The sequence below is a fragment of the Antrostomus carolinensis genome, unplaced genomic scaffold (genome assembly GCF_000700745.2).
Source record: "Antrostomus carolinensis isolate BGI_N321 unplaced genomic scaffold, ASM70074v2 scaffold47747, whole genome shotgun sequence".
Lineage (NCBI taxonomy): Eukaryota > Metazoa > Chordata > Aves > Caprimulgiformes > Caprimulgidae > Antrostomus > Antrostomus carolinensis.
Genome location: NW_010326181.1, coordinates 10,597 through 21,818, shown reverse-complemented (window position 1 = coordinate 21,818; position 11,222 = coordinate 10,597). Strand labels below are relative to the sequence as shown.

At 47.3% G+C, this 11,222-nt stretch overlaps 2 protein-coding genes across 2 annotated transcripts in view; one reads left to right on the top strand and one right to left on the bottom strand.

Moving 5' to 3' along the window:
• Window positions 1–54: 54 nt before the first annotated feature.
• On the top strand, window positions 55–7,455 carry GGA3 (golgi associated, gamma adaptin ear containing, ARF binding protein 3; the record flags this gene model as incomplete). The annotated part of the gene is made up of 9 exons (XM_010171484.1): window positions 55–136; window positions 618–734; window positions 1,788–2,057; window positions 2,905–2,972; window positions 3,374–3,696; window positions 4,212–4,477; window positions 4,662–4,831; window positions 5,557–5,667; window positions 6,825–7,455. Coding segments are annotated over 9 exons (1,518 nt in total), but the record flags the coding sequence as incomplete, so codon positions are not given.
• A 2,141-nt stretch (window positions 7,456–9,596) lies between these two features.
• Window positions 9,597–11,222, bottom strand: part of NUP85 (nucleoporin 85) — a gene marked incomplete at its 5' end in the record, with an annotated part of 12,186 nt that continues 10,560 nt past the window's right edge. The window contains 3 exons of the mRNA XM_010171483.2: window positions 9,597–9,787; window positions 10,376–10,462; window positions 11,066–11,217. Coding sequence (XP_010169785.2) covers window positions 9,686–9,787; window positions 10,376–10,462; window positions 11,066–11,217 — 341 coding nt within the window. The remainder of the gene's footprint in view (window positions 9,788–10,375; window positions 10,463–11,065; window positions 11,218–11,222) is intronic.

Genomic DNA, 11,222 nt, shown 5'->3' with positions numbered 1-11,222 from the left:
TGTTGACAGTGGATCCTGGCTGATGAAACCCTTTGTCCTAATCTGTCTTCCTAGGAGCTCTACGAAAGGTGTGAAACCAAAAGAAGGACATTATTCAAGCTGGCCAGTGAGACGGAGGATAACGACAGCAGTTTGGGTAAAGCTACAAGTCTTTTAATTGCTTTTGTGACCTGTGATTGTGCAAGGGTTGAGCAAGGGAAGGCTGCTGTAAAGATGCCTCTTCACTGTGAATGCACTTTGCTTTGAGCAAGCAGATAAGAGACTGGCCTCTTTATGCTTCTCATTTAAATTCAGGCAAGGACTTGACAGTAGAGTTGGTGGTTAGGGAGGCTGGGGGTGATAATGGGGGACAGCTGCTGCTTTGGAAGGGCAGGAAAGTTACTGTGGGAAACAAAGCCTTGGACTCATTTTTTCATTATTGCTGTAAAGTGCATGGATCTAGAAAGGTCAGGGTGTTGCTTAGAGAAGAATGGCAAAGGCAGAGAGTAATGGAGCTCATAGCCACATAAATCTGTTTTTTCTTGCTGGTTATTTAGTTGATAACTGAGTACTCTCAGCATTAGTGGGAGCAGAGTTACTAAAGTCTTGGAGGTTGTTTTTGTCTCTCTTGCATGTAGGGGATATTCTACAAGCCAGTGACAATTTATCCCGTGTGATAAATTCATATAAAAAAATAATAGAGGGCCAAGTGATCAATGGTGAAGTGGATCTCCCTGTGATGTCTGTAGTAGAAGGTGAGTTCCTGGAAAACCAACTGTTGAATTTTGAATCCTGCAATACTAAGTCTTTTGGATGGGGTTTCCTATTAGCTGTGGTGAAGTAGGCTATTGGTGGTTCTTGTGGCCAACAGTTTATGAATCAGAGGGGGAACAAAACAGCTCCTAAGCAGTGGATAAACAATTCTGGACATGAGTAACAGTGCTGCAGCTTTGCATTTTCCCTTGTTCATTCCATATGATTGACACCTTTGATAACATCAGTAGCAAACCTGTATCGGAACACTTGGTGTGGCTGGAAGTTCTCATACATTTTCCTCTCCACGTTTGTCCTGTTTCTTAACAGGGACATGTGAGAAGAGGATGATTTTATCAAAAGGACAGTAGCAGGAGAGTGGGAGCCAGGCCAGGGGTCCTGGCTTTGCCAGCAATTCCATTTGTGAATTTAGGCCAGTCACCCACTTTCCACTTCAGTTTCACCATTGAAAGCTCTGGATGTGTGTGTGACAGAATTACCATTTGGGAATCATTTACACATTTCTCCATGGAGAGCAGTAGAGGGAGGCATAATGCTGCCTGACAGCATCTTACTGGGACAAGACTGTCCTAAATATGAAGGGAATTCTAGATCAAGACAGTATTCATTTTCCTCAGCTCTCTGGTAGCCTTTGTTATTGTAATTCTGCAGGATCTCCTAAAGCTTCATCTGAGCTCAAAATATTTTTAAAAGACTCTGCATTATGCTACAAGAAGCACTTGGGAAAGCAGTGATTGGAGCAGATGTTGCTTTTCAGATAGAAATTTCCTAAGGAACTGAATTGATTGAAGTAGCTTGTGGACAGCAAATGGTTAGGTGGGAAGCATGTGGGCTTTCTCTGTTATAAAGATACGTTATACATGTGATAAATTATTATATATGTTATAAATTATTAAATGTTATGTATGTTATAAATTATTAAATGAGGATCTGTGTTATCTAAACCATCTCTCTGATAATTTCTTCTGTACATTGAGTTTGCTCTGAGCCTTTTGCCTTCTTTCCTAGTCGTGCTCTTCTCCTGTCTGCTGCAGGGAGTAACTCCACAAGTAATCTCAACACCCTCATTGACCTTGCTGGATTGGATGTCACCAGCACCCCACCAACTCCAATGCCACCCACCACCCTGACTCCAGCCCCCACAGCAGCCCCAGCCCCAGCAGAAATCCCCATTCTCCCACCTCCTCCCCAGACGCTGGCACAGTTGCGGAGCAGTTCCTCCAGCCAAGTGGAAGCCGCACCCGCTCAGCAGAGCAGCGCAGCCAACTCCCTCTCCTTGCTGGATGAGGAGCTTCTGTGCTTAGGTAAGACACTGAAGGGCCCAGAAAAGGCTACTCAATCCCTAACAAAGACTGCTTCCTTTCTTCAGTGTGAGTGTGAGGGTTGGCTGTGTATGCGGCATGCCTAAAAGGAGCATGAGATGCCCTTGGTTTCTAGAGGAGTCCAGGGGACGCCACCCTTGCATCATCCCGAGTATAAGACTTGGTCAGTGAGTCAGTATTAAGAGCTCTGATCTTCCCAGAGTAGGCTGCAAGTGAAACAGCAGTTGAGTGTAATTGCAGTCTGATCTCTGTAGGGGCTTGGACACGCAGTTTGGTACAGATTTCACTCTAATTTTGCAACTGTGCTAAAGAGCAAAGTGCCTTAGAGGGGGTGCATATAAGAGCCTGCAGAACGCCTGCCTGTGCAGCCCAGATACAAACCACAGAGATACTGCTCATCCAGAGGGTTAGAAGAGCTGTGTGCAGGTGGTGACTGTCAGCTACTGGTGCTTGTCCGGTCTCTTCTCCTCATGGTAGACTTGCAGCCCATTTCATAGAATCATAGAATCCCAGACTGGTTTGGGCTGGAAGGGACCTTAAAACTCATCCAGTTCCAACCCCCCTGCCAGCAGCAGGGACACCTTCCACTAGACCAGGTTGCTCAAAGCCTCATCCAGCCTGGCCTTCAACACTTCCAGGGAGGAGCAGCCACAACTTCCTTGGGCAACCTGTTCCAGTGTGTGACTACCCTCACATTTCATTCTTTCATCAGGTTCTTGGGCTCTGGCAGAGCTGAATCAAATAGTTTGATGATACTGAAACAACTGCTAAGGGGTGACACTTAAATAATTTTCTCCTCCCGTTACCTGCTTGTTATTTTTCCTTTCAGGCCTGAATGACCCAGCCCCTGCAGCAGTGAAGGAGACCTCAGAAAACAACCAGTGGAGCATATTTGAGGTACAAAGGAGGGTCTCGCAGGAAGGGGAGGGAGGGATTGTCATTATGGGAGGTCTCAGGACACACTCTGTCACCTTTGAGAAACGTGGTCACACAAACAGGCAGAGGGGCAGCTGTTCCTGAGGGGAAGTCTGGCTTAGCCCTAAAATCTGGGATGGCTGTGTCTAAACAGCGTAGATATCCCTGAACCTGGCTTTCTTAGTTTCCCATCTGTCCCCCATGATGTCAGCACTTCCTTTGCTTAAATTACAGATCAGATGTAGTCCTGACATAGGCCACAGACTTTGCTGCTTGCCACCCAGCACCTGTTTTTGCGGTAAATCTCTCTCCCTCTGTAACAGTGCCATCTCTACAACAGGGGGTAGCAGTGACTTAGAGCATCTGCTTGTCCTCTCTTTCAGAATGACCAGCTGGACCTGGATTTCTTTAATCCGAAGACGGTGACTGTTGCTTGCAACCCTGCAGGGAACCCTCTTCTCCCTCATACATCACAGACCACAGGTGGAACATCAGTGACACTGCCCTCTGCTTTCACAGCCTCTCAGACTGCTCCCAGCATCCCAGCACCAAACTCAGCACCATTTGTATTCTCTGCTGGACCACCTGTCCCTGCAGGGCCTCCTAAGACTATTCCAGCCGCTCCTGGGTATTTCAACTCATCTGTGGGGAGCAATATGTCACATAAGATGGATGCATTGGGACAACTCCTTGAAGAAGCCAAAGGGTAACTAAAAGTCCTTTGTCTCTGCAGTTAGAAAGCCAAGCTTGCTGCAGCGTCAGGTTCAGAGGCAGACTGACCAGCTCTCTGGTTTGGTAGAAACGTGTGATTGGGATTTTTCTCCTTAGAGAGTTTCCATTTACAAACTAATACGAGGGTCCCACCTCCAGGAGGGAAAGGCACTACTGGATAGAGCACAACAGCTGTACTGTTGCCTGGTACAAACATGTGGTGTAAAGTTGAACTGACTGCTATGGTACAGAGGCCTTTCCCCATCTTAGCCTTGGTGGCTAGGGTGGGACTCTGCTTTCTTCTTGACTTAGAGAAGTGATGCCTGACCCTACCAGCACCACTTTCCTTGTAGCTCCTCTTCTTACATGAGACTGTGATGAGTCATGGACTCTAATCTGGCTCCAGGCCACTGCTTTGTCCTTGTGATCTGCTGTTATCTCTGGGTTGGTGGTGAGCTGCCTGCTTCACTTTCAGCTCAATTTCCCATGTTTTTTTTCTCTTTCTTCCAGGACTGCCACCCAAGGCATGGCAACACCCTCTGTCTTCCCTGGGGTTACTTTACCAACCACTGTCACCTCTGCCCCGTTAATAGCACCTGCAGGGCTGCCAGCCACTGCCCCTGGAGCTCCTCCAGTTCCTTTTCCAAGCAGCTCCACTGCTGGCTCAGGAAGTCCTCTCTTCCAGCCAGCACCGTTCCAGCAGCAAGGCAGTCCCATGAAAGCACCTGAAATTTCTTTGGCCAACGTCCATGTTCCCTTGGAATCCATTAAACCCAGTAAGTAGTTGAGGTTTTTCACCTTTCTCTGAACATTTTTTAAAAGCAAAGCCCCTTGACAAAGCTTCTGAAGTAGAGAGAAAGAATGAGATACCCCAGCCAAACAGTCAGATCACCTATTGCTGCTCCAGATTGTCTTCTGCAGCACAAACCTGTGTTCCTCTCCCCTCTCTCCCTGCGGCAGGCAGTGCCCTCCCGGTGACAGCCTATGACAAGAACGGCTTCCGCATCCTCTTGCACTTTGCCAGGGAGTGCCCGCCGGGCAGGTCGGACGTGCTGGTCGTGGTAGTCTCCATGCTGAACACGGCACCGCTTCCTGTGAAGAACATCGTGCTGCAGGCTGCTGTGCCCAAGGTAGGGACACGGGGCTCAGACCCACGGTGATGTGAAACTGCCTTCGGGAAGGCCTGGGTATGAACTCAGGGACCTGGCACAGCCTGGTTCTGCCTTTCTATAGGTTGTGCTCTGCCTGTTTCCCAAACATAAAGATGGTTGTCAGAGGTAGAAAACACTGAATAGGATAAATCAAGAACTGCAGGTAGTAGTTAGTGTTCTACTTTTCTTGGTATCCAAGATCAATCCAGCTGTGTCTGTTCATGAAGGTAGCTCAGATGACACAGTGACAGGACTGTAACATGGACAGAGCCACTCCTGAGGTCTTTGGGAATCAGAATTTCTAACAGACATCCTAAATCTGACAAGATGTTCCATTCTGGTCTTACTGCAGCTAGATAATTTTAGACAGACAGCTTGTGTTTTGAAAACTGGCCCAATCTCAGCTACCATCTGCCTAGCTTCATGAAGGTGTTCACGTGAAAACCTCTGACACGAGCACTCAAACAGGAAGGTGTTGTTGGTGTTCACCTGACCAGTGCTTTTACTCTGGACTGACTTGTCAGTCTGCCTGTTCCTATCATGTTGCACAAGCTGGGTGGGCTCTTGTTTCCTCATCCTCACGTATGGATTGAGTCTCTTCAGGTTGGATGTGTGCTGTTATCTCCCCAGCCTGTGCATACATCTTTCATTGTCCCCAAGGTAGGAGGTAATCCCTGAGGTTCTGCTTTCTTTTTCACTTGCAGTCCATGAAAGTGAAGTTACAACCACCCTCTGGCACTGAGCTGTCTCCATTCAATCCCATCCAGCCGCCTGCTGCCATCACCCAGGTCATGCTCCTGGCAAACCCTATGAAGGTGAGAGGGGCAGTGGGATTTATCCTGTCCTTGTCAGACAAATTTGGTGTAAGCTGAATTTTACAGGGGGTCAGTTGGACCAAACATTTGAGCAGACACAGCTGTTTGTTCCACCTCCAGAGGTGGTTACTGCATGACGTGGGTGTTCCAGTTTGGGGCTGGAGGGAGGCTTTTTCCCAACAGGCTTTGTCAGCAAGGACAGGTATGAGAAGGACCTGTACAGTTCTCCCAACAAAAGGGCAATGGCCATTGAAGGCTCAGCTTTAAAGGGAACCCATCAGAGCTGTATCAGGAGTTTGTGTGGTTCCCTTGTGCACTGGAAGTGCCTGGCTTTGGTGATAATTAGACTGATGTCAAATTAGCTGGTGCTGTAGTACTTCTGCTGTGTTGAGGCTGTAGCCTGACAGACCTGAACCCACAGACAAATGTCAGATCACGTCTGTTCCATTATTCTTTGAGGATGTACCTGTGACCAGGGAAACAACGTGCTTAACACTTTCTTTCCTGAGTAGCTGTTTTTCCTTGCTGTAGTTACTCATTTAAGGAGCTTGCTACGTGAAGCTCAAGGCTGTATGCTGAAGTAGTTTCTAATTATTTGATAAATTTAGATGTTCCTACTTGGGAATTACAGCAAAAGGGTCCTTAAAGCACCAGCTGAAAGCTTTGAGATCCAAAAGGATGAATGTCAGAGGGATTTGGTGGATTGTTGAAAAGCTTTGTGAGGTACGTGGACCTCATGGAAGGACTCATTCCACCTCCTGCTTGAGGTTTTACTAGGAATTTTGCAGAGCAGGAACTGGCTTATCTTCCTCCACATGATGAGGAATTTAATTTTGAAAATGTTGAACTATTCCAGCAGGTCCCTGGAGAGAGCTGAGTAATGGGTGCTGGGCGTGTATGTGCAAACTGTTATCCCAGGTCATTCATGCTTTTCTCCTGCTGTTCCATGCTAAGCCATAAAGCTTTTGTGGTATAAAAACTGCAAGGTAAATAACTCGGGTTTGCTAAATATCTGAACTACTCCGTGAACTTACCTCGGCCTTCTTACCCCTGCTACGTGCAACAGATTCTTGTGCTCTCTCTGTAGAGCTGTAACAGTGAAGTGTTTTGTATGGGATCTGTTCTCACGTTGCTCTTGGGTTTTGTTTTTCCTGCAGGAGAAAGTGAGGCTGAGATACAGACTGACCTTCACACTAGGAGACCAGCCCAGCACAGAGGTTGGCGAAGTGGATCAATTTCCCCCGGTAGAGCAGTGGGGGAATCTATGACCTTAGGACACTGCCAGAGACTCTGTGACAGGACCAGGAAAGGATCCCACAGGACTGGAATGAATGTGACGTGGGGAGGGACACACATGCTATCCACTGGTGATGTTCAGCTTTGTTTACATGTCCTGACCACTCCGCTTGTAGCTTTAGTCCAGAATGTTTTGCCCCACATTGAAGGGGCCCTGGGACGTTTATGCCAAGCATGAACTGAGCAGCAGCCAGGAACAAGTAGTGCTGGCTGCTTTTATCTTGACCTCTGGGTGAATCTGGTTCTATCTTCCACTCTATTAAACTTGAAGTTATTGTATTTTGAGGGGAGACCTGTCAGCAGAAGGGGATTTAGTTGGCTTGTTCCTGTCCTGCTGTCTGGAGATACCTACAGGCTGGTGGGGTGATGATGCCACCATGAGCTTCCTCAGTGCAGAGCCCTTACACATGCCCTTCCCTCAGACTTTGACCTCCTCAGTGCCAGACCAGACCTGCTAAGCATGTTGAGCAATAATGCTGGCTCCGTGAGGGAATGCTTGGGGTTTTTTTTTTACACTGAAATGGCACTTAGCTCCTTTCCTTCCTCTCTGCTGCTTCATTCCCAAGGGCCAGTGATGTAAGCAGACCCTGGCTCTCCGCTGTGCGACACTGCTGTACCTTTAGTTGTTGTATTTATTTTATACTGCTAAGCTGCCTCCCTCTTGTATCCATCTGGGGTAAGCTGGGGCTGAGTTTTGTACAGAAATGGTTACACTGGTTATTTTTCTGCCTTCATTGCATTCCATAGTGTGGGGAAAAGAGGAAATGCCTAGTGAGGAGGTAAAGAGGGCTGGAAAGGAGCGGTCAGTGTGGGTGGAGGACAGCACCTGGAGTGCAGAAATGTCTTTGCAGTTGCTCATTAGGTGCAGTGACTGAATCCAGGGATAAGGAGAGATGCCTCTCGTGTGCCCTTATGCAGGCAGTATTATTATTGTAGTTGAATACTGTGTTTTATTGAGATGAGAACAAGGAAATACAAGATGTAAATAATAGAGCTCTAGGATATTTCTGCTAAATAGAAACAAGCAGTCAAAGGAAAGAAGACCCCACTGGGCTGTGACAATGCATGTGCTGGGTTTAATGCCCTGTTTTTATTTGTTCCCTGTATTAAGTGGCTGAGTGCAATTGTCTCCCCAAGGGGGAAAGCAGTTTTGCTGGACATCATTGTTCTGCACTAATGGGGCAGAAGAACTGACCCCTCTAGCTACAGTCTCACAAAAACGAGGTTTAAATCACCAAAACTTGATTCCAGCAGTCCCTTCCTTCTCCCTCTGGATTTCCAATCTCAAGCAGTGCCTCAACTAGCTTTGAGACAGTTTTAAATTAACAGGGTTTTTTTTTGTAAACATCCATTGACAAAAGCACAGATAGGGTGGGTCCTTGGACACCAAGCTCAGCGTTTCTAGCAGTGCTGTCAAGCAGCAGCTCTTACCAAACTGTGAGTGGGAGCAGTTGGCTCAAGTGCTGAGAACATCAGTAGGCAGGAGGAGAGCCCTGCCCGTTGTAGGATAACTCCGGAGAAGAACGTGCTGCTGGAATTACTGGCAGCTGTAAAACCCACTACTGCAAAAACAGCTTGGAGTGATTTGTAGCTGAATTTTCTTTACTGTGCTGCAAAGTAAAAAAAAAAATCACTTAGAGGTGAAAAACTCAGTGGATTCAAAGGCCTGAGGTCGCAATCAGAGGAGACACCAGGCAGTTGTAGAAGCCTCTGAAGGTGGAACCAAAGCTTGGCCAAGGAACTTGCTGTAAAGGTTTGATCTGAAGCTCACGAAGACCTCAGCCTTGTCAGCTCCCTGATGCAGAAGGCAGGTGAGAGGGATGGGTGTGTCGTTTGGATCCTTAAAGCAGTTTTTAAATCAATGGACTGGGATAGGGGACAAGGAGAGAATTCTTTCTGCCAGCACTTTAGACACAGTAGGCATGGGGGTGGTGCTTAGGTCACGGTAGCGTGTCCTGAGGAAGCAGGTGTAACTGCTTTAGATGCCTACACATCTCACTGTGACTTTGAGGAGGTCAGAAGAGCACAAGTGCTTTCTGCAGAACAGCTTCGTTCTCAGCGTTAACGGCAGAGCGCTGCCCGCGCCGTACAGCCAAATGGAAAGATGCCATAGCCTTGCTGTGTGGAAATGTGTTGTTAAAAGCTTTGGAAATTAAAACTCTTGAACGTTCCTTGTCTGTAGGGTGAGGTTCCCACTTCATACTGAACAGCCCTAACTGTACATACATCTCAAATGCATTTGTTCTGCTGCATGTTAAATAAATTGTTTTCCCTACTCCGCTCCGTGGATGGCCGTTACTGCTCGTGCAGCGCTGGGCTGTGTCCTGACATCCAAAAACTCAACCCAGCATCTCAAGACCATCCAATCTAAGCAAAAAAAAAAAAACCCAGGAGAAGTTGCTGTTTTCTAAAACCCCAGTGGTTTAAAAGGTAGGTTTAATTTCAGTCCTGGGTGTCAGAGGTAAAGCAACTGAAAAAGCCAAGGTAACGCTGCCCTTGGCAATGACTCTACCAGGGGAAGGTTGCCAGACCACGATGGAACAAGCTCCTGAACGTTTGGATGCAGCTCCTTCTTACAAGTTACCTTCACATTTTGTTTTAGTTACATTTATGGAAGACAAGAACAAGCAATATGCAAAACAAAACATTTATTCTTAGAAAAGCAGACAGGTTTATGTACAGTTAAGCCACAGAGGATGAGTAAAATCATATATTGCTGTCTTCAAGATCCTTCCAAGGTGCCTTCTTTGACGATGACTCGTGCAAGGTTTCGTGCAAGAGCAAGTCTCAGCATTTCCACTTTGATATTCTCGACGTCATCATCCTAAAAGCGAGCAGAGTTTGGGTTAGACTGCTACATGCAGAAATTAGCTGGTGATGGGTTCTTAGTTTTGGAAAGTAAGGCTGCAGGTCACTAAGAGGAGAGTCCATGTGTATTTACCTGCTCTAGGGACCTCCTGAGAAGAGTAAAGCTACAGCTCCTGCTTTTTAGCTCAACGCAGGACAGCGCTGCCCAGCCTTTTCCTGGCAGCTGCAGAGGTTTTGCACAGGGAGCAAACTCTCAGTTCTGCACCTGGAACTTTTCACAGCTTGAGCTGTTAGGTGGCAGCATCTCAGCTTTTCATTGCCCATGTAATTTGCAATTATTTATCTTGGAAAAACATCACAGTCCAATCCAAATCAGCAGAACAGTGAGGAGTGGAAGTTCTCTACTGGTTTTGCGTATACTTCAATATCTCTTGATGCTGCCTCATCTGGCTGGCCTTTAAAAATAACATGTGCCAGCCTTGGGAACTCGGGCTCTCCCTCTTTTCTGCCCCCAGGTAGGAATATAGATTTAGAGCTTCCTTTCCCCAACCCTCCTCTCAGCCCCACAGATTCATTATCCAGTTGCCTTCAAAACAGGAGCTACCTGGAATTTCTGCTTATCCGACTTCCCCGCTGTCAGGTCTTCCAGGCATCGCATCAACTCGTAAGTCTGTTCTACTGAAAATATGACCTGTGGAAATGAAAGCACAGTCTGAGAAGATAATTCTGAGAGGAAGGGAACATTTCTACACTCCCACAGACCCATTCTGACCCTTTAAATCACAGGATCAGAGGATAATTCAGGCTGGAAGTGACTTCGGGAGGTCTCTAGTGCCACCTCCTGCGCAAAGCGGGGTCAGCAGAGTGGGTGCTTTGGGCTTTATCCAGTCACAGATCTATGATGGCCAAACTGTCATTTTCTTGATGGATCTTAAAGCAAAAATTGGGCTTAGAAGAAGGAAACACCCTAGAAAAATCTTCAAGCCAAGTACCAGAAGGAACTGGTTGCAGCGTGTACTTAAATGATCAGCACAGACATATTCCACTGCTGTTCTCTAAAAGCAGGGATCCAAGTTAAGAGTCAGTTATCCCATCCTGGGCCCTGTGTGTCCCCACCCATAGGACACTGGGATGGCTGTGCCCTTCTGGAGCTGCCACAAACAGTTCTTTTGCACTGGAAGTGCAAGTCCTCGCTTGGGGACAGAAAGGGGGGGGTCACCACTTTGAGATACCTTGTTAAGGAGGAAAATAAATGGTGTGGGGGGGCTTTGTTACGCATGCCGAGCCTGCTCACCTCTTTCTGCTCCAGCAGGGGAAGGGCGTCTGTCAGCAGGGTCATCCAGAAGGAGCAAGGAGCAATGTGAGCCGTCATCAACATCAAGAGCAACTTGGCAGCTTCAGAGAAACGCTTCTCTCCGTAGAGCCGGTGGAATTCCCGGTACTTACCTACA